Source organism: Bubalus bubalis, chromosome 24 (genome assembly GCF_019923935.1).
Source record: "Bubalus bubalis isolate 160015118507 breed Murrah chromosome 24, NDDB_SH_1, whole genome shotgun sequence".
NCBI classification, from domain to species: domain Eukaryota; kingdom Metazoa; phylum Chordata; class Mammalia; order Artiodactyla; family Bovidae; genus Bubalus; species Bubalus bubalis.
In genome coordinates, this window is record NC_059180.1 from 13,398,278 (window position 1) to 13,422,156 (window position 23,879).

Below are 23,879 nucleotides of genomic sequence, written 5' to 3' on the forward strand. Positions count from 1 at the left end.
GAAGTGTTGGTTGGACCTGGATCACCAGAGCTGCATGATCTCCCGTGATGCTGGTCATTACCTCTGCCATTTGGTCGTTACCACAGTCTGTGAGCTCATGGCAGAACACAGCTGTGCACAGTGCTGGAGGTCATGGAGGAGGAAGGATGAAGGGCTGTTGTGGGGACTCAGGTGAACCCGAGATGCAGATGCTTCACAGCATGGGAGCATCTGTTGCATTAGATACCTTCTTGGTACAAGTGGCCTCGTGGTGTGTGGTGCGAGTGACTGGCAGAATAAAGTGACTTTGAGGATGCTGCGGCTCTGCAGTTGCAATGGAGTTGAAGTGTTGAGCATGAAAGCCCTCCCCCGCCCCCACCCTGCATCTGGCCCTCTCAGCTCCTCCCTCCCCTCCTCTCCTCTCCACCACTAACATACACCAAGTTCTGCTCAACTACATCACAGCAGTAACAGCCAACACACATGACTTTGATGAATAAAGGAGAAGAACACAATAAGAATTCCACAGGTTATTATTTGCTACATAAGACAGAGGTTCTGAACTGGCAGCCAAGAAATCTGTGAGCCTCACACCCAGACTAAGTACCCAGGGAGGACAGACACTCTGGGGCGTGGCCCTCGTGTTAGTAGCCAATCAATTCTATCTTCACTGATACCAGTTTCCTGCAAAGAGCCAGGCGCTCAAAACTTTGGGGATGAGCACCAACTGATAAATAGCCCTTTTTGCAGAATCCCATTTGATTTTCTTCTCCCCTTGGCTCTGTAGGCTAGAATGCCAGGAATGAGTGAGCCCTGGAGAGCAGACTTAATTTGCAAGGTGAGCCTAGGACCTGGTGGGCTCACTTCTCCCAACACAGAGAACATCCATGGTCCGTTTTCCTCTAAGATAGGGAGAAACCAAAACCTGAAAAAAATGAAAGGCCGTGACAGCAGTGTCGGGCCAGGAAGCTGAAGCCAAATCACAGCCCCATTCCCCTTTGTGGTCGCCAGTCTCCAAGGCGGTCCTCAATGACCCCTCCTCTGGGGATTCACTGGGAGGAGTCCTCTCCCTCCAGTGAATGCAGATGCACTTTGTAACCAATAGGATTGAGGTATAGTTGAATTACAGTGTTGTGTCAATTTCTGCTGTAGAGCAAAGTGACTCAGTTATACATATATATACATTCTTTTTCATATTCTTTTCTATTGTGTTTCATCATAGAGTATTGAATATAGTTCCCTGTGCTATACAGTAGGACCTTGTTGTTTATTCATTCTCCCCATACCAGTTTGCATCTGCTAATCCCAAACTTCCAATCCAACTCTCTCCCACCCTCCTTCCCCTTAGCAACCACCACTCTATTCTCTGTGAAGGACTGTCTTAAACGTCTTTTGTAAAACCCACAGTGACTGTTAGACTACGGGATAAGTAACAAATTCTTACTGAGTACTTGTTGGTTATATGCAAGATGATAGCAGATTAAGACTAGAGGTACACTGCCAACTGCAATCCTTAACTAGATGAGAGAAGTATTGTTAGTTAAGGGAAAAAACACATCAAGAAATTAAAGAAACCACCCTGTGTTGGAATGGTATTTTACATGTCTAAACTATAATTCAATTTAACTTGACAAATTATACTCACATTTTAAAATTAATTATTGGTGAGCCATTCCCAAAATTCCATAATCACAAAATAATATTCACATTTTAAAATTAAAGAATATAAAGAAATGACTTATAGCACATCAAAATAGTTCAAAGGTCATTGTTACTTGGAATTTCTAAGACAGCTTGCAGATAGAAACAGAAGCAAATTGAGAAGTATCAAATACAAATTTTGAGATAAAACCATTCTGTCCTCTTGAGAAATAGGATCCAAACACACAAGGCAATCATATCATCCTCTCAGCAAGGACCTCCTGAACCGGGAATGGCAGTGAGCACAGGTAATACTAATATGTCCTTCTTAAGTGTCTCCAGGAAAAAGGCTTTTGTGAACCAGAAGAGGAGGAATCTCATTTCTCCAAAATGTAAAAACTATTTTTGAAATAAGGAATACATAGGGAGATATTTCACTCTTCCAAGACTTAAATGAGTATAGTTTTGATACTTGTTTTCAGGGAACCTAGGAGAATCCCAGGGAAGGGGGAGCCTGGTGGGCTTCCGTCTATGGGGTCGCACAGAGTCGGACACGACTGAAGCGACTTAGCAGCAGCAGCAGCAGCAGTATGATCTCAACTTAGTTGTCCAGTTCAAGAAATGTATGTCAGTCGAGCCCAGAAGAGAGCTTCACATGCTGAACAGAAGCTCAAGAATCCACAGTCAAATGTTAGTCCCAAACCCATGTTTACTATCAAATCTAATCTTTAAACAAAATCTTAACTCACCTGCCAGAATATGCTGTCTATTGTGTTTCCAAGAAAACCATCGCGACCTTCTGAAGACACCAGTTTGGGGCCAAGAATGGTCATGAATTCATCAAAATCCACCTGGCCATCCCCTGGAAAGAGAAGATATAAGTATGAGTTGAAAAGTAGCTGAAATTGACCTACCCAATGTTTATTTCATTATTTCACTGGAAATATGAAATAAAATCTCTGTGAAATAAAATCACGGAATAATTTGAAATAATGAAATAAACATCTGGGAGTAGATGAATAAAACAAACATGAAATAAACATCTACATGCTTTTCTCCACAGCATGACCTTGATCAATGAAGAGCTGGAACCATTTCTGAAAATTGTGCAACATCTTAAAATACCAAAAGACAACCAAGAAACTGGCAACAATTAGTACCTCCAATACCACCTATCCCTAATCATTTGTTAGTATTTATATCTAAATCCCAACCAACACCTCCCACAACCTCACAGGTACCGTAATTCCTGGACCCCAAGTTGCCTAGCTTTATCCCAATCTCTTCCTTCATACTGGTCAATCACACATAGATTTAGTCATCAAGTCTTACTGATTTCACTTGTTAAATACCTGTAGCTGCTCTACCTTCTTTATTAATTCAATTGCTAGTCCAGTTCCAAAAACACTGTGGTAGGAAAATGTTTCCAAGAATGAATGTTCTAATAATAATTACAATATTACTAGTAAAATGACTTTTGTCCTCATATTCTCACTTCCACACTCTCTTTCACACAGTTGAGTTTACTTCTCCCAAAGCCTATCTGATCCTGCTTTATAAACTTCAATGGCATCTTTGACCAAAAATAAGGAAACCACCTCAGAACCCACCCACCTCCAGTCCCACTATGCCTTTTGACACCTTTTGCTCCCCACCTCTGCACAAGATGTCATGCTATTTCGGAGCTCCAGACCTCTGTACACACTGTTCCCTCCATTTGTCTACTGGGTAATCTCTAACTTGTTTCATAAGATGAAGCTGAAATATCATGTTCTCTTTTGATATTTTTCCTGACCCTTTCTCATCTCACTAGACAGAGTTGGGCAAACTTCTGTTTCTCCTACTAACTTAATGTGCACCTGTTTAGAACTGATTACCCTCTATCTCAGCCACTAATGTGCATGCCTCTCTCCCACCTAGATTGTTAGCTCTGCAAGGCCAAGGACCCAGTCTGAAATGTCTCTAGATTTGATACCATGGTGGGCACTCAAAGTGCCCTTAGAGAATGAATGATATCTCTTGCTTGTATTTTCTTTGCTCAGTTCAACATGTATTGGAACTTCCATGCTAGAGCTGACACTGGCCAAGTGAACTTAGGCCAACTTAGACAAAAGCGGACCTTCAGGGCATGGCCTGAGCCCCCAGGATTCATCAGTGTGGCATTCTGCACGGACTGCTTGGGAGGGTGTCTCCACCAAGAGTCACCACACCTTGGTTCCAGGTGGAAAAGACAGCCCAGGTGGCTGCATACAAGCTTGCCAAAGTGCAGACATATCAATCCACTCCCAGAGTGTAATAGCTTTCCATGAGCCTTTGCTGAAAACCTACTTCCAAAATTCAAGCAGATGTCATTATCAAGATGTCAAAAATTCAGAAAAAGACAGTCCAGGAACAGATCCCAGTGTAGATAAAACTTCCAAGAGGATAGGAGAAGCATGACAAGTCAGTGGGAAAGGGAAGACTGAGCCACCAAATGGGGTGGGGCAGTCCAAGGACTACTGAGAAAGGAATGTACCTCTTACCATTCGACAAGATGAAAGGATCTAAAATTTCACCCTGGATGGTCATCATCAGCCGACAACAAGTTAGCATCTTGCCTTTCAAACCAGCAAATACTTCTTAAAAGAATACTGTTCAATGCTGGCAGAGATGTGAAGACACGAGCTCTCTTATGCACCCCTGTGTGCTCATCCTAAACACTGACTAGCAGGATTCAAGATGCTGTGTCCTGCTGGTTCCTTTTCACTTAACAACTTCACTTTTAAAGAAAAAGACAAAGCGAGGAAACTACCTTAAATGCAGTCCAAGATGTTTACCCAAAGATAAATCATCCAGTATTTGTGAAAGTAGAAAGCTGGAGGAAGCTGAGAATGGCCCAGTCTTGCTGGTATTCACAATGAGTTAGCACCACATGGCTCCCAGTCTAGGACAGTCACACTTGTTATGCTCATGCACTAACCTGCTGCTCACCCCAAGTTGCTCCTGCTAGTCAAACCTGGCACTGGGGACTTCTCTGGCAGTCCAGTCATTAAGAATCAGCCTGCCAGTGCAGGGGACAGGGGATCCTTGCTCTGGGGACTAACATTCTACAAGCCATAGGGCAGCTAAGGCCCTGACCCAACTACTGAAGCTGAAGTGCCCTAGAGTCCATGCTCTGCAACAAGAGAAGCTACCATAATAAGAAGCCTGCATGCTGCAACTAGAGAGTAGCCTCTGCTCACCACAACTAGAGAAAGCCTGCATGCATCAATGAAGAGCCTGTGTGCTGCAATGAAGACCTAGCGCAGCCATAAATAAATAAACAAACAAAAAGCCGGTGCTGGATGGCCAAAAAGTCTCAGACCAGAAGATGCATTCTCAAGAGAGAAAGTGTCACCTTCAGTGAGATGGACAGTGATTCTTAGGGGACAAAAAATATCTTAGGCATTAAATCATTAGTGGCCCTCCTAAGGTCACAGTACGTAAAGAGACATATGCACACTATATCTGTACTATTAAAATGCCATGGGGTTGGGGCAACTAGAGAAACAAGTGTCTTAAAAGGCATCTGAGCAGGTGAGTGGCAGAACAAGAAGGAGGAGCAGGACAAGAGGAAGAAGCAGACAAGGAAGAGGAAGTAGTTTGAGAAACACTAGACTAGATAATGTCTCAAGTACAGTAAGTCCCCTCCGTGCCAATCGTCAAGTTGTGAATTTTCAAAGATGCAAACGTGCATCTAGTTCCAGCAAGGAACCAGAACCTGTTCCATCAACGTCAGGCATGAGTGAAATTGCAGCTTGCCCTCCGTCTCCTATTGCTGACAATCCTTCAGTTCCACCATCTCCCACCTCCTCTCCCTCCTCCAGCTGGTAACCCTTGATGCCAGCCCCTGGATGCCAGCTGTTGTGCTGTACTAGTATAAGATGAGAAATGTTTTCTTTATTTTTTGTGTTTGTTTTTTATGTATTAGTTGTGTGGAAAGTATTATAAACCTATTACAGTATAGTATGATATAGCTGATTGTGTTAGTTGGGTACCTATGAACAAATCAGACTTAAGAACAAACTGGACTTACTAATGAAACCTGTTCATATGTAGGGGACTTACTGCACTATGGTTCTCCTTCCAGGGACCTCCTTCTGAGGTGCTGGTCTAGTAACAGTGGGCATCACCCCAACCGTCTGTCACCCAGGGCAACGGTTCATAAAGGTTTAGAAGCTCGAGGGTGTGGATCATTCTTTCACAAAGACCTCATAAGACCCTATGTAAAATACATCCACTGGGCTGGGTCACACACGCTTCTGGCTGGGGTGTAGTAGGCACCTTGCTCACTTGGGAGCTGAATGGAATGGGGATGGCGGAGGTCCAGAGTATGTGCAAAGTATATTTCTCAGTATATTAGGCACCTGAGGACCAGGAGGATGAGGCTGTTTTTAAACAATCTAACTTTCAGGTAAGAGGAAAGTGATCACCCACCTCTCTGAAACCTTCCCCCAATCCAGGTGATGGGAGAGCAGCATGTGGAACTGGAGTCCACACAGAACCCTGGTCAAAGTCATCAGGGAGCACTCACAGATGGTGCCCTTGGCTGAGAACATCAGCCTCAAAGTTGACAAATGGAAGTGATGCTTCCAACCATATCCTGACCTCGGTGAAGGGAGCAGCTTTTTTGCTCCCGAAACCCCTGACCAGAAGGGAAGAGCTTGGGTCATGGTGAGCAACCCCAGGGTGGTGCGAGCTACAGTGCAGGGGCACAGGGGACTTGGCAGAGCCTTTCTGCTAGTTGGAGGAGAGCTCTGGTTCATGGAAGGATTTGTTTCTAGCTATTAAGCAGAAGACATTTGGAACCTCAGATTTCTTATTGGTCAAAATGTGATTCTCTCCTCCATTTTTTTTTCCATTATCAATGAGCCAAGGGAGATTTCTGCAGGCCCATAGTTGGAGAAATAAGAGGGATGCCTCTTTGACTTTGTCTATGTCTCTTGGGATCTTCTCAGCTCTGGCTCCTGAGCATGTGCATATTGCACATTTTCTGCAGACCCTCAGTACACAGAGTCCTCCTTTACATACACAGCTCATCACTGGTCTTGCCAGGAGTACAAGATTCTATTCAGATGGAGACTGAATAAAAGTCCCCTTCAGCAGATCCTAGTTTAAAGGATAGACAGGACTGGGAACACTCCGTAAGCTTTCAAAGCTGCTCCTAGCAGTCTGGCCCCACGTCCGCCTCACCCCACCCAACCCTGCATCCATCCCAGGAGTACTGAGAAGAGTATAATTTCAGATATATCTCCCTAAGTTCCTTATACAAAAACTAGCCGCCAGCAGAGGCAAAGTCTGGGAAGTCTGGTGATGATCTTAACATCTAGCATACTGAGCATTCACAATGCCATGGCATCATTGGAAGACACTGCACAGCCTAGTTCACTGAAGTCTGCCAGTGGCCCATTTTACAGATGAGAAAACTGATGCACAGAGAGGTTCAGTAACTTGCAGAAGCTCACACAGAGGAGCAGAGCAGTGATTCCCAACCCAGCAGCTTGCCTATGCTTTTGCTCCCTCTCAGGAGGCCAGGTGATGTATGACTCTGTCAGGAACACTCATTCATCTGACCCCAGTGTTCCCTGGCTGGGGAGTGCTGTGGCTCCTGGCACAAAGAGGCAAATTGAAATCTAAGTTGTCTTTTTGTCTAGTTATCAAGTCTCAGGTCAGCTGCTGGAGGCCTTTATTAAGCGTTTAAAAGAGTCATAATAAGTAACAGGAAATATTGATTTAACATTTGCTATATGCCAGACACTGAACTCAAGGTCTGACATATTATTGTGTTCGATTCCATCCCAACACTGTGAATAGGTTCTGCCCTTCCACATTCTACCCTTGAGAAAACTTCAGCAAGAAGAGGTTAAAGGAGCTAGGTCAAGGCTGGGCAGCTAGGATACGCCTGCCGAGGGATCAACTTGTAACTCTTGATATTAACCCCCACTTTGCAAAGCCTCTCTCTATGTCAGAGGCCCCAGTACAATTCCTGTTTCAGGTTCACACCTCTCTGCAAAGTCTGAGAGTATAATATGGTGGCTCAGACAGTAAAGCATCTGCCTGCAATGTGGGTTCAATCCCTGGGTTGGGAAGATCCCCTGGAGAAGGAAATGGCAACCCACTCCAGTACTCTTGCCTGGAAAATTCCATGGACTGAGGAGCCTGGTAGGCTACAGTCCATGGGGTCACAAAGAGTCAGACACGACTGAGCGAGTTCACTTTCACTCCACTGAGCTTTTAGGAAGGAATTTAGTGGGAACTGGGAAAATGGCCTTTAGAGGCTTTAACACAAATGACCACTGTCTGAAAGCTCTTTGTTCCCCAAACTGCCATCCTGCCTGCAATGAGGGTCTCAGTAATTCTCCTTGGAGGGTCAGTTCTCAGAGGATCCAGGTCTCTCCCATACAATCCTATAGGCACCCTCTTCCACCAGGCCTGGCAGGGTGACATCAGGCAGGGGACATTCACGTGTCCCCTAAAGACATCAGGCTGGCATTCACGTGTCCCCTAAAGACAAACTGGGCATCTGCCCAGACTGCCCTCCCCGACCCTTCACAGAATGCAGCGACCTCCGAATGCAAAAACTTCATTTGGTTAAATCATTTTACGAATCTTTAACAGTCAAGTAAGTGCAGAGCGAAACAACGAAACTCACTCCAATAAGGACTCATTCCTAACCTCCCCCGTGCTTCCAATATTATGATCCACTTAGCAAGACGGGCAGGAAGCTAACCTGCCCAGGACCACATCTGATTGCTCCCCACTGCTATGTAAGTCAGAGTAATGAACTTGAACGAGGGCAAGAAGCTGCGGGAGGGCCAGGACTGCACGACATTCGTTAAGACCAACCAGCTGAAACTTTCACCAAGAGGTAAAATAACAATAAACATCCCTGCGAAATAAAAGGAAGGAAAGGCATATTCAGAAAAAAGGATGGGTAAAGAAGGGTAATGAGGAGATAGCTTGGGAGGAAGAAGAAATGTCTGCTTGGGACTCCGTTCCAATCAACTGACTCAATTCCTAAAGCACAGAGATGTGAGGTGTGCGGTGGGGATGAATAGACACAGGCTTACCCTCTAGGAGGTTGCAATCCATTACCCAGGGCAGAATCAGGTAGGGGCTGGGACTGACCTAAAAGCATTGAGCTAGGGCAGCACCACGGTAGGAGCAAAGGCTCTAATTTGGAAATTCTCGATGGCTCAGGAGTGAGCTGAGAAACAGAATATTTCCTGCCATATCAGTAAACAAGGATATCACAGTCATCGGCAATTGCAGCCCTCCAACATGAGCCAGTGAGCCCTGAGGAAATTCAGGGCTGAAAAGAACACCTGCCATCTAGCAGCCATTAGATTGCAGGCACTCCCTGTGGTGAGCCCTGAGGGAACATAGGGTGTGAAAATACAGGATACTGGCCCCAGATAGCTCAGGTGCATACCTGAGGAATGATTTCATTGAGCTTAGACTCGTGCATTTTCCCATACTTAGAAAAGTGCTAAATGCCTTAACTTGAGATATCTGGTTTTCTTCAATTAATAATAATATTTTGATGTTCCTGATAACCTGCACGTTATTGAAATATTGTTGTTGTTGTTGTTTAGATGCTAAGTCGAGTCAGACTCTTTGTGACTCCACGGATTGTAGCGCACCAGGCCCCTCTGTCCAGGGGATTTCCCAGGCAAGAATACTGGAGTGGGTTGCCATTTCCTTCTCCAGGGGATCTTCCCGACCTGGAATCAAACCCATCTCCTGCATTGGCAGGCAGATTCTTTACTGCTGAGCCACCAGGGAAGCCCCTTATTGCAATATATCCTAGTATTTAGTTCTTCCCCTGGTCTCCTCAGAGTGGTTTCTCGGGGCTCTCTTTAATGCTGTCTCCTGAGCTACAGTCCTCATTTTGCCCCAAATAAAACTTGACTTGCAGCTCTCATGGTGTGCACTTTCTTAAAAGTCAACAGAACCCTTAACCCGTAAGGGAGGGGAGGTTCCAGCAAGCTGAAAGAGGAGATGAGCATCCTGAATACTTCATGGGCCCCAGGAAGGATGTCGTGTGACTGGAGCAGTAACCACCCTCCCTTCATGCTGGAACAAGGACTCCTGTGGGAAGAGAACAGGACAAGATAAGCCCTGCTTGTTTCTGATGAAGAGTCAGTGGGAAGTGTCCAAGTGGGGAGTGAGAGCATCACCCCATCCACCAACTCCACCCAGTGAAATTTGTGTGCCTAATGCTGAGAAGGCAATGGCAACCCACTCCAGTGTTCTTGCCTGGAGAATCCCAGGGACGGGGAAGTCTGGTGGGCTGCCGTCTCTGCGGTCGCACAGAGTGGGACACGACTGAAGTGACTTAGCAGTAGCAGTAATGCTTCCACATCAACCTCTTATAATGTGTTAGGGACTGAACTGTGTCCCTCCAGAATTCATTGGCTGAAGCCCCAACTCCCAGTGTGACTATATTTGGAGACAGAGACTTGAAGGAAGTGATTAAGGCTAAGTGAGGTAATAAGGGTGGGACCCTAATCCAATAGGACTGGTATCCTTTTAAGAAGAGAAACAGGGACTTCCCTGGCAGTCCAGTGGTTGGGACTCAGTGTGTCCACTATAGATATCATGGGTTCGATCCCTGGTTAGGGATCTAATATAGACCTCAAAGAGGCTGGTGACACAAGCAAGGTTCTTCCTTGTGAAGGCTTGACTGTGGGCAGCAGGCTGGCTCAGGCACTATTCTGAAAGGACTAGCATGTTCTCTCCATCCTCTGCCTCTGCGCTCAGAATTTTACATACTTAAGTCCTCCTACTTCCCAAACTGCCCAATCCTCAACCTGCCTGTCAAAGCAGCTCCAAGGCCCAGACAACCCCAAGCAGTGCACCTGCCGCCGGCAACCTAGCATCCCGTGAAGCCTGTTTCTCATGGGAGCTGGACATTAAGCAGAGCTTTACACCGCTTATGTATCCTAGAAGAATAGAAAAGATGCTTTTACTTCCGCTTTATATCCAAATGGGAAATTGCAATTGACCACAGTAGAAAGTGGGCTTCCTAGGTAGCACAAGTGATAAAGAACCCACCTGCCAATGCAGGAGATGTCAGAGACATGGGTCCGATTCGTGGGTGGGGAAGATCCCCTGGAGGAAGGCATGGCAACCCACTCCAGTATTCTTGCCTGAAGAATCCCTCGGACTGAGGAGCCCTGCGGGTGGGCTACAGTCCATAGGGTCACAAAGAGTCGGACACGCCTGAAGCAACTTAGCATGCACACATGCACAGTAGAAAGCTGAGGGATAGTGAGGATAAAGGAGGGAGTTGGTGGAGGGTGGAGGCATGTCCTAGCCTTGGCACTGCTCACTCTCACTTCCCTTCCAAATAGGACCAGGAAGTAATCAATAAGGCTGGCTCTCAGGAGGTGTGCAAAGTTCGTGCTCACAGCTGGGGCCCATGCTTCTCTGGTATTGTTTCTCATCTATGCTATGGGTCCATCCAAGCCTAATCTTCTTAGAGTTAGCCCAGCCATGCTACCTCCTCTCTTATTTTCTGCATACAGATACAGCCCACGGGCAAGGCTGAATATACACAGGCACTTTTTTCCTTATTCCTATTGCTCTTATATTCACATCTTCCTCAGGGATCTATGTGGAAGAGAAACTGTCAAAACAAGACAGACCATGCATCTTACTAGCACCAAACTCGCCTTCTACTCCAATAGCTGCAAGGTCATTTCTAACCTTCAGAGAATAGTGTTGACTAGATAGTTTCGGATCTGAAATACATTAGGGAGTAAGTTATGAGAAAATGGATGACTTCAGAATAATCTTGACTTGAGGATCACAAAGAACAGATATTGAGCACAGTTTTATGGACTTGTTGGTCCTTTGGATAAATGTCTATTTAGTTCCTCTGCCTATTTAAAAATTTTTTTTTCTATTTTATGTTGTACAGATGTTTTGGTGTGGACCATTTTAAACGTCTTTATTTAATTTATTACAATAGTGCTTCTATTTTATGTTTTGTGCTTTTGGCTGCAAGACATGTAAGGGATTTTCAGCTCCCTGACCAGAGAGATAAGTCAGCCTCTCCCATCAGGAAGCTTCCATAAACCTCTTATCCTTATCATCAGAGGGCAGACAGAATGAAAACCACAATCACAGAAAACTAATCAAACTGATCATATGGACCAGTCTTGTCTAACTCAATGAAACTAAGAGCCATGTGGTGTAGGATCACCCAAGACAGATGGGTCATGGCGGAGAGTTCTGACAAAACGTGATCCACTGGAGAATGGAAGGCAAACCACTTCAGTATTCTTGCCTTGAAAACCCCATGAACAGTATGAAAAGGCAAAAAGATAGGACACTGAAAGATGAACTCCCCAGGTCGGTAGGTGCCCAAGATGCTACTGGAGATCAGTGGAGAAATAACTCCAGAAAGAATGAACAGATGAAGCCAAAGCAAAAACAACGCCCAATTGTGGACATGACTGGTGATGGAAGTAAAGTCCTATGCTATAAAGAACAATATTGCATAGGAACGTGGAATGTTAGGTCCATGAATCAAGACAAATTGGAAGTGCTCAAACAGGAGATGGCAAGAGTGAACATTGACATTTTAGGAATCAGTGAACTAAAATGGACTGGAATGGGTGACTATAATTCAGATGACCATTATATCTACTACTGTGGGCAAGAACCCCTTAGAAGAAATGGAGTAGCCATCATGGTCAACAAAAGAGTCTGAAATGTAGTACTTGGGTGCAATCTCAAAAATGACAGAATGATCTCTGTCCATTTCAAAGGCAAACCATTCAATATCACAGTAATCCAAGTCTATGCCCTGAACAGTAATCCTGAAAAAACTGAAATTGAATGGTCTATAAAGACCTACAAGACCTTCTCAAACTAACACCCCAAAAAGATGTCCTTTTCATTATAGGGGATTGGAATGCAAAAGTAGTAAGTCAAGAGATACCTGGAGTAACATGCGAATTTGGCTTTGGAATACAAAATGAAGCAGGTCAAAGGCTAATAGAGTTTTGCCAAGAGAATGCACTGGTCATAGCAAACACCCTCTTCCAACAACACAAGAGAAGACTCTACACATGGACATCACCAGATGGTCAATACCGAAATTAGATTGATTATATTTTTTGCAGCCAAAGATGGAGAAGCTCTATACAGTCAGCAAAAACAAGACCGGGAGCTGACTGTGGCTCAGACCATGAACTCCTTATTGCCAAATTCAGACTGAAATTGAAGAAAGTAGGGAAAACCACTAGACCATTCAGGTATGACCTAAATCAAATCCCTTACAATTATATAGTGGAAGGGACAAATAGATTCAAGGCATTAGATCTGATAGACAGAGTACCTGAAGAACTATGGACGGAGGTTCATGGCATTGTACAGGAGGCAGTGATCAAGACCATCCCCAAGAAAAAGAAATGCAAAAAGGCAAGATGGTTCTCTGAGGAGGCCTTACAAATAGATGGGGAAAGAAGAGAAGCAAAAGGCAAAGGAGAGAAGGAAAGATATACCCATTTGAATGCAGAATTCCAAGGAATAGCAAGGAGAGATAAGAAAGTCTTCCTCAGTGATTAGTGCAAAGAAATAGAGGAAAACAATAGAATGGGAAAGACTAGAGATTTCTTCAAGAAAATTAGAGATACCAAGGAAACATTTCATGCAAAGATGGGCTCAATAAAGGACAGAAATGATATGGACCTAACAGAAGCAGAAGATATTAAGAAGAGGTGGCAAGAATACACAGAATTATACAAAAACAGATCTTCACAAGCCAGATAATCACCCAGGTGATCACTCACCTATAGCCAGACATCCTGGAATGCGAAGTCAAGTGGGCTTTAAGAAGCATCACTATGAACAAAGCTAGTGGAGGTGATGGAATTCCAGTTGAACTATTTCAAATCCTAAAAGATGATGCTGTGAAAGTGCTGCACTCAATATGCCAGCAAATCTGGAAAACTCTGCAGTGGCCACAGGACTGGAAAAGGTCAGTTTTCATTCCAGTCCCAAAGAGAGGCAATGCCAAAGAATGCTCAAACTACCGCACAATTGCGCTCATTTCACATGCTAACAAAGTAATGCTCAAAATTCTCCAAACCAGGTTTCAACAGTATGTGATCCATGAACTTCCAGATGTTCAAGCTGTATTTAGAAAAGGCAGAGGAACCAGAGATCAAATTTGCCAACATCTGTTGGATCATGGAAAAAGCAAGAGAGTTCCAGAAAAGCATCTACTTCTGCTTTATTGACTATGCCAAAGCCTTTGACTGTGTGGATCACAATAAACTGTGGAAAATTCTGAAAGAGATGGGAATACCAGACCACCTGACCTGCCTCCTGAGAAATCTGTATGCAAGTCAAGAAGCAACAATTAGAACCAGACATGGAATAACAGACTGGTTCCAAATTGGGAAAGGACTATGTCAAGACTGTATATTGTCACCCTGCTTATTTAACTTATATGCAGAGTACATCATGCAAAATGCCGGGCTGGATAAAGCACAAGCTGGAATCAAGATTGCTGGGAGAAATATCAATAACCTCAGATATGCAGATGACACCACCCTTATGGCAGAAAGTGGAGAAGAACTAAAGAACCTCCTGATGAAACTGAAAGAGGAGAGTGAAAAAGTTGGCTTAAAACTCAACATTCAAAAACTAAGATCATGTCATCTGGTCCCATCACTCCATCACAAATAGATGGAGAAACAATGGAAATAGTGACAAGACTTTATTTTCTTGGGCTCCGAAATCACTGCAGATGGTGACTGCAGCCATGAAATTAAAAGACGCTTGCTCCTTAGAAGAAAAGTTATGACCACACTAGACAGCATATTAAGAAGCAGAAACATTCCTTTGCCAACAAAGCTCCATCTAGTCAAAGCTATGGTTTTTCCAGTAGTCATGTATGGACGTGAGAGTTGGATCATAAAGAATGCTGAGCACCGAAAAATTGATGCTTTTGAACTGTGGTGTTGGAGAAGACTCTTTAGAGTCCCTTGGACTGCAAGAAAATCAAACCAGTCAGTCCTAAAGGAAATCAGTCCTGAATATTCATTGGAAGGACTGGTGCTGAAGCTGAAACCACTTTGGCCACCTGATGCAAAGAACTGACTCATTTGAAAAGACCCTGATGCTGGGAAAGATTGAAGGCAGGAGGAGAAGGGGACAATGGAGGATGGAATGGTTGGATGGCATCACCAACTCAATGGACACGAGTTTGAGCAAGCTCTGGGAGTTGGTGATGGACAGGGAAGCCTGGTGTGCTGCAATCCACAGAGTGGCAAAGAGTCAGACACAACTAAGCGATTGAACTGAACTGAACTGACCAGGGATTGAACTTGCATTCCCTTCACTGGAAAGTGATGTCTTTACTTCTGGACTCCCAAGGAAGACCCCATTTTTCAATCCGATTATTTGGGTGTTTTGGTTAATGTGTTGGATGATATTGTTTAAGGATACAGCCTTGCAACTAGTGGAGAAATGAGTCCCAGAGGTCTTATATACACTACAGTCATGGTAGCTGACAAAAGTGTATTATAAACATTAAACTTGCTAAGAGATTAGATCTTAATTGTTCCCCAAACTGGACAAAAATAATTTCACAGCATGACAGAGGTGTCAGCTAATGCTAGTCTAGCATATTCCATACTCCACTATAAGTGAATGTTGCTCAGTCGTGTCTGACTCTTTGCAACGCCATGAACTATATATAGTCCATGGAATTCTCTAGGCCACAATACTGGAGTGGGTAGCCTTTCCCTTCTCCAGGGGATCTTCCCAACCCAGGGATCAAACCCAGGTCTCCCACATTACCAGTATAAATGTATCAAATAAAAAATAATGAGGATAATCTCTAATGTGTCTTCATTCAACTTTCTGTAAAAAAGTCCATGAAACCAGAAAAAGACCAAAAAAAAAAAAAAAAAAATCACAGAAGTTCTAAAAGCTGAGGCTACCCATCAACCACTTGAAAAAAATCTAAGGAAATGTTTGCCAGCCACAGCGCAAGTGAAGCAGATGGAGAAATAAAACAAGTCGTCTGTGCAGGCTGCACTCTTGGAAAGGGAGCTGCGGCACCTGCCAAGAAGTGATGGGAAGAGGCATGAGCATCATTCTTGGTCCTTGCCAAGTTCGGAGACCCAGACTCTGCGAAACCTAGAGACCCAGGCAACCAGCTCCCAAGTGTGTATGCCTGGGCTGCTAGGAAGTCTGGCACCTTGTTCTTGTTTCTTGTCATCCTTTTCTCTCCTCTGGTACCTCCATTTGTAGGTACAACCCCAGCATAGCACACGAGGAGAAGTTCCAACTGGCCAGCATTGTGCTACAGGCTCCAGTCTCCACGCCCTAAGCAGGGGGGAGACTGTGGGGACCCAGAGTGTAAGAAGTGTTGGGAATTGTTATCATGGTTTAATATGCTGCTTCTTGATCATGATTCTTATCTTTTAACTTTTGGGGGGCTGCATCCCAAAGCATGTGGGAATCTTAGTTCCATGCCCCCTGCATTGGAAGAGCAGAGTCTTAACCACTGGATCAAGGGAAGCCTTTTGATCATGATTCTTTTTTTAAAACATAAATTTATTTATTTTAATTGGAGGCTAATTACTTTACAATATTGTATTGGTTTCGCCATACATCAACATGAATCCGCCACAGGTGTACACGTGTTCCCCAGCCTGAAGCCCCCTCCCACTGATCATGATTCTTTAACCATAAATGCTTCTCAGATTTAAAGAAGTGGTGAGTGTAAGCACGAAAACAAACCCTGCCCAGTATTCTTTTACTGAATACTTATTAGTCACCAAAAACTACACGAGGTATGGCACACTTCCTCCCCATAAGTGGATATTCTGAAACTCAAGTGGGAAAAGAAGGTGGTCAGTGACACCCACACAAATGATAGTTGGTTAATTCCAGGAACCAGGTCTCCACATTAAGAACCAAAAATGAAGGGAAAAAATATGGGTGAGTTCAAAAAGAGAGGAGAAACATTATCCTGAATACCCAAAGAAAAATTTACTCCTGAAACTCATTCACTATTAGAGAAGGCTTAAGGAACACCTGCTTGTATTCCCAGTATGATAGATGAAAGCAGCCCTGTGCAGGACTTCCCTGGTCATCCAGTGGTTAAGACTCCTCCCTCCCAATGCAGAGGGCCCACGTTTGATCCCTAACCATGGAACAAGACCCACATGCTGTGACTAGAGATGAGGCATGCCACAACAAAGATCCTGCATGCAGCAATGACAATCCCACGTACCACAACTGAGACTCAGCACAACCAAAGGGGAAAAAAGCAAAAACAGAAAGAAAACAGTCCTATGCAATTAAGACATTGTACAAACATATGAGGATGAGGTGAAAGACATGAATGGAAGGAAGAGGGACCCAGCTTCAGCGAGGAGAAAAGGTGAGGACGTCATCAATGCTCTAGCAAAGTCAACGTCTACTTGGGATCCATTGGCAGAAAACTATGACTTCTAACTCAAGCCAACAAATAGGTTCCCAGACCCATTACATAGAGTCATTGCGCTAGACCTGGGGATGCTAAATGAACATAGAGGACATCAACTCTGTGGTCTAGGAAATTCAAGTTCAGCTGGGAAGAGAGACAAACAAGGCATCACAAGTGTGTGTTGACTATAAAAGTACTCAATTCAGTTCAGTTCAGTCGCTCAGTCGTGTCCAACTCTTTGCAACCCCATGAATCACAGCACGCCAGGCCTCCCTGTCCATCACCAACTCCCAGAGTTCACTCAGACTCATGTCCATCAAGTCGGTGAGGCTACCCAGCCATCTCATCCTCTGTCGTCCCCTTCTCCTCCTGCCCCCAATCCCTCCCAGCATCAGAGTCTTTTCCAATGAGTCAACTCTTCGCATGAGGTGGCCAAAGTACTGGAGTTTCAGCTTTAGCATCATTCCTTCCAAAGAACACCCAGGGCTGATCTCCTTTAGAATGGACTGGTTGGATCTCCTTGCAGTCCAAGGGACTCTCAAGAGTCTTCTCCAACACCACAGTTCAAAAGCATCAATTCTTCGGCACTCAGCTTTCTTCACAGAGGCAAAAATCAGAGAAACTTGATATGATCTAGGACAGTTCTCCAAGGTAGGAGGAAGGGGAAAGGATGCTCAAGAACACTCATTGTGGTGCCAGAAAAGAATATCACTCCATCCTTATCTTTTTAATTTTTCGTATGTGTTAGAAGGTCCTTGTGGCTCAGCTGGTAGAGAATCTGCCTGCAATGCAGGAGACCTGGGTTCGATCCCTGGGTTGGGAAGATCCCCGGGAGAAGGGAAAGGCTACCCACTCCAGTGGGTATCCACTGGGTTCCCACAGTCTACCCCCTGCTTAGGGCGTGGAGACTGGAGCCTGTAGCACGATGCTGGCCAGTGCTGGAACTTCTCCTCATGTGATATTCTGGGGTTGTACCTACAAATGGAGGTACCAGAGAAGGAGAGAAAAGGGATGACAAGAAACAAGGCTATCCACTCTAGAATTCCAAGGACTGTATAATCCATGGGGTTGCAAAGAGTCGGACACGAATGAGCGACTTTCTCTTCACTTCACTTCACTTCAGAAGGTCCAAAATTTATTTGTAGAGTAGTGCCTGGATATAATATGATAAACAGGGAGGGGGCAAGGATGCAAGAATTGAAAAGGGCAAAAAGAGAGGTCATTGTGTACTGGGAAAGCCAAAACCTGTACATATCAACTTGCTATTTATATGCTTCTTCTTGGTAAGTCTGTTACTTAAAGTCGTGTATTAGTATATTAATTTTATGCAGGCAAATGTAAGTGTTAATTGGAAACTATCATGTTATGTTGGAGGGGAGAGGAGCAATTGCAGTAGCAGTAATAAAGGTAGCTGCTGCTGCAGCAGCAGAAACAGTTGTAGAAATAACCCACAACCCTAAGTTACTCTAAATAAAGACAGAGGAAAATAAGACAGAAAAGAAATGATGAAAGAGAAGATGATGGGGACTTCCCTGGTGGTCCAGTGGCTAAGACTCCATACTCCTAATGCAGGGGGTCCAGGTTCAATCCCTAGTCAGGCAGCTAGATCCTGCATGCTGCAATGAAGATCCCGCACACAGCAACTAAGACCTGATGCAGTCAAATAAGTAAAGAAATCATTTTTTTAAGTGGTGATCTCTATGGATATCACAAAGAAGCTGAGTTAAATATAATATCTCATCAGGACTTTTTAAAACTGGGAAAAGAATGTGTGTTAGTTGCTTAGTCGTGTCCGACTCTTTGCAACTCCATGGACTAGAGCCTGCCAGGCTCCTCTGTCCATGGAATTCTCCAGGCAAGAATACTGGAGTGGGTGCCATTTCCTTCTCCATGGAAAAAGTAGGAGTGACCTCCTTAAAAGAGTAAGAGTGATCGACTTTAAGACCAGAACAGATATCCTCATGCAGGGAGGAATCCCCATTCAGATAAGTAAGACCCAGGATACTTGCTATCATTTTCATTCAATATTATTCTCAACATGCTGGTCAATATTATGATGTGAAATGGAAGTGAGAAATAATCACCTCAGAAATGGAGGAGACAAGATTACCACTATTCAGAGGGCGGTATGATTGTCTAGAAAGAACAACAGTCATTCTGGGAAATTTAGTAACAGTGGCTATGCACCAGACACACATTTAAAAATCAATAGTTTTCTTGTGTGACAGCGATAACCATTTAGAAAACTTAACAGAAAAGAACCCAGAGACTTCTGAGCCTGCAGCTATATCCCAACTGGCTCTCCCTCCCATCCTCCTGGCAAGTCCCCTCTGCTGTGGGCACAGACTCAAGTGGGCAAGGGCTCCCAGAGATGATGGAGCACAGGTGAAGGGATGGTACAGAGAAGGGGTGCCCAGGGGCCAGCAGAAAGGGGACCTGCCTCACCTGGGAGTCTCCTAGAGAAAGGACCTCACCTGTGTACATGAGCTAGATGGGCGGCAGGGGCATCCTGATCCACTGACTCCTAAAATTTGTGGAGAAAAATTTGCTCTGTGGGCTGGGGTCTCCATGCTTCTGAGTAGGGAAGCCCCCAGAGGGAGGGCTTCCCCCTGCATCCTCAGAAAACAGGCATTTCTTCTCTGCTCAGCTACAAGATGGAAACTGAGACTTCTCTCTCCCTGTAGCTTTTTTTTGTAGTTTAATTTTTATTTTATATTGCGGTATAGTTGATCTACAGTGTTGTTAGTTTCAGGTGGACAGCTAGGTGACTCAGTTATACAAATACATGGGTCTATTCTTTTTAGATTCTTTGCCCAAAAAGGTTATTACAGAATATTGAGAACCTTTCCCTGTGCTATACAGTAGGTCTTTGTTGGTTATTTATCTTATATATGTGTGTGTGTGTGTTCATCCCAAGTTTCTGATTAATCCTTCCCCCACCATGTTTACTCTTTGGTAACCATAAATTTATTTTTAATATCTGTAAGTCTGTTTCTCTTTTGTAAATAAATTCATTTGTTTCTTTTCTTTCTTATTTTTTCTAAATTAGATTCTACATATGAGTGATATCATATGGTATTTATCTTTCTCTCTTACTTCACTTAGTATGAAATCTCTAGGTCCATCCATATTGCTGCAAATGGCATTATTTAAATCTTTTGTATGGATGAGTAATATTTCATTGTAGGGCTCCCCAGGTGCCTCAGTGGTAAAGAATCTGTCTACCAATGCAGGAGTCATGGGTTCGATCCCTAGGTCTGGACGATCCCCCACAGAAGGAAATGGCAACCCACTCTAGTATTCTTGCCTAGAAAATCCCATGGACAGAGGAGCCTGGAGGGCTACAGTCCAGGGTGTCACAAACAGTCGGACATGACGGAGCTCGCACACACACACATATGGTTTCCCAAGTGGTGAGCGGTAAAGAATCTGCCTGCTAATGCAGGAGATGTGGGTTTGATCCTTGGGTCAAGAAGACCCCTTGGAGTAGGAAATGGCAACACACTCCAGTATTCTTGGTTGGAAAATTCCATGGACAGTGGAACCTGGTGGGCTACAATCCATGGGGTCACAAAGAGTTGGACTACTACACACATATATACATATGAATAAAATGATTTTCTCATATGGATCCTAAATGCCATTTTCAAGTTTGCATGCACAATCAGTCGTGTCCAACTCTTTGTGACCCCATGGACTGTAGAGCTCTGTCCATGGGATATCCTGGCAAGAATTCTGGAGTGGGTTGTCATTTCCTCCTCCAGGGGATCTTCCTGAGCCAGCAATGAAAATACGTATGTGTGTATATATATATACATTTATGTATACACATGTACAATTTTAGTGAAATATTTTAAAAGTCTTTAAAGACAATGGCAAATAATACCATGACTCTTGACGGAAAGATTATTGTAAGGATGTTAATTTTTTCCAAATTAATTTATATGTATGAAGCAATTCCAATAAGAGTCCCTATGGAATTTTTTTGAAGCTTTCCCAATGACTCTTAAGGTCATTTGGAAGAATAAGCAGGCAAGAAAATCTTTAAAGTAATTAAGAGCAGTAATTCTGTATCAAATAATAAAATGTATTACAAAACTACAGTAATGAAAAAAGGACTGATATAAGAATGAATAGGAGATACAGGGTTACTGAGAAATAAGTTACAGGAAATATAGATAATAAACAGAAATAATTGAATAGAAAATAGGTTTATTTGACAAAAGGTGTTGGGAAGATAACTTAAGAATTTAGAAAGAAAAATCCATTTTTGCTCCTCACTTTCTATTTTACTCTAAAACCCTAAAGATATGTAAAGGAAATATATATGTGAAATAGGGAAAAACTTTTCTAAGCTTCAAATCAATACAAGAAAAGCAGAAAAGATTCACAGACTTGGTAACATACATCTTATGTTAAAAAAATTCAGAGATGAAATCATTATTTAGCAATAAATGAGGAAAATTCTATGTCATGAACTTGACAAAAGGGTAATACTGCTCAAATACAAAGAAATTCATTAAAAAGACATAAATGCTAAAGGATGTGAATAGATAATTCACAAAAGAAAATATGATTGTTAAATATGTGGGAATGTTCAACTTCAATAGTATGAAAATAAATGCAAATTAAAGCAATAATAAGATGGCATTTCCCACATCCCCAGTGCGTGAAGATTTTATTTTTAAGTGAGAAGACAGTGTGCAGTCTGCCGAGACTCCTCATCCCCAGTGATGGGAACAGGTCTTGGCAGAGCCTTTCTGGATATTAATTTGGCAATGCCATTTAGATAAAAAGTTCCTCTTTAATGTTTTTCTCTTTCATTCCATAATTTATTTTCTGGAACCCGTCCTAAGGAATTAATCAGAAATTTGGATAACTATCTCTGCACTATGTCGTTTATCATGGCATTATTTATACTAAAGAAAAATAGAAAAGAATAAAGAATACAAACAGGAAATGAAAATCAACACACCACTCAGAAACAACATATGAGTCTTTTCTTCTAAGCAAATAAATAAAATAATTGAAATAATATTTTCCAGTCCTTTCTACTTGACATTCAATTGTGAACATTTATCATGTTATTAAAAATCTTTATAATATAATATCGGTCATGTAACACCTCACAGGGATCCATAGTTTTTTTAATAAGTCTCGCATTTTTGGAAAGTCTGAAAGTTTCTATATGAGCCTGTAATTGGGTTATAATAAAACAGAAAGGTATTTCTCTTGTTTAAAGCTTTTAAAAGGTACATACAAAATAGTTCTTTTTTAACTTTTACTTTATATTGGGCGTGTGGTTGATTTACAATGTTGTATTAGTTTCAGGTGTATAGCAAAGTGGTTCGGTTAGTTATACATATACATATACATATACATATACATATACATATCTCCATTCTTTTTCAGATTCTTTCCCCATAAAGGTTATTACAGAATATTGAGTAGAGTCTCCTGTGCTATATGGTAGGTCCTTGTTGATTATCTACTTTATATATGTTGTTGTTTAGTCACTAAGTTCTGTCCAACTCTTTTCAGACCCCATGGACTGTAGTCCGCCAGGCTCCTCTGTCCATGGGATTTCCCAGGCAAGAATACTGGAGTGGGTTGCCATTTCCTTCTCCAGGGGATCTTCCCATCTCCTGCATGGCAAGTGGATTCTTTACCACTGAGCCACCTGGGAAGCCCATTTTATATACAGTAGTGTATATATGTTAATCCCAAACTCCTAAGTTAGGAACTATCTTATATATGTATTATACATACAATAGTTCTAAAGGGTTAACGTTTTCCTGGAACAAGCATGCGGCTGAATCTTGAGGACTTCCTTTGTGGATCATGCACCACAGCTTTCTAAGTTGTATAGAAGTAAGGTGTCCCTTTGCATCATCCCTTTGCATATCTTACACAGAATGTTACACAATCACCACCCAGATCATTTCATGCAAAATTAGAATTGTATAGAACACTGTTCTTCTGGGGCCCCACTGTTACACGACATATAAAAAAAATTACAGCACATTAAATATCTCTATATGCTGCACATCTCATTGCAATGAGTCCCTTGATGATAATAAGTTCGATTGTTCTACCTCCAGAAGTTATTAGTTTGATTGAGTACAAAGTAGGAGTAAATACTACGGGGTGGCTGCTGGAGCTGATAAAGGCTGTAACCACCTGGATGCTTTAGCCCACAGCCAGGGGTGTCTCCATAGAATGTGTCCACACACTGACCAGAAGGCCAAGCAAGGGTCCAGGACTTTGGACGATGGTGACTTCTGAACAGAAATAGTTGAGGAAAAGAACTTTACCAAATTCCCTATGGAAACTATGCCTTTGCCCCATGTAGATCACAGGCATTGGTCACAGTGAGAGACGAGGTAATTCCAAAGGACAGTAATATGCAAAAGAACCTAAGACAGACTGCACTAAACAAAAAGAGTTAAAAATAATCAATTACTGGAATCGTCTGACTTTAAAATATGGTCATCAACAAGGGGACATATAATCATTTTGGCATGTTTCCATTTCATTGAAGATTCAAGGTTTTAAATTTGGTGCTTGGGTCTGGTGCACTGGGACGACCCAGAGGCATGGAATGGGGAGGGAGGAGGGAGGAGGGTTCAGGATGGGGAACACTTGTATACCTGTGGCGGATTCATTTTGATATTTGGCAAAACTAATACAATTATGTAAAGTTTAAAAAAAAATAAAATTAAAAAAATAAATAAATTTGAACTTATACCTAGATGTTATGGTTCCTGGATTGGGAACATCC

The 23,879-nt window shown here is 43.0% G+C and overlaps 1 protein-coding gene across 2 annotated transcripts in view; it reads right to left on the reverse strand.

Moving 5' to 3' along the window:
- Window positions 1–23,879, reverse strand: part of CALN1 (calneuron 1) — a 422,349-nt gene that overhangs the window by 188,058 nt on the left and 210,412 nt on the right. For both annotated transcript variants that reach the window (XM_025275519.3, XM_044936417.2), the window contains exon 4: window positions 2,370–2,482. In XM_025275519.3, coding sequence (XP_025131304.1) covers window positions 2,370–2,482 — 113 coding nt within the window. The remainder of the gene's footprint in view (window positions 1–2,369; window positions 2,483–23,879) is intronic.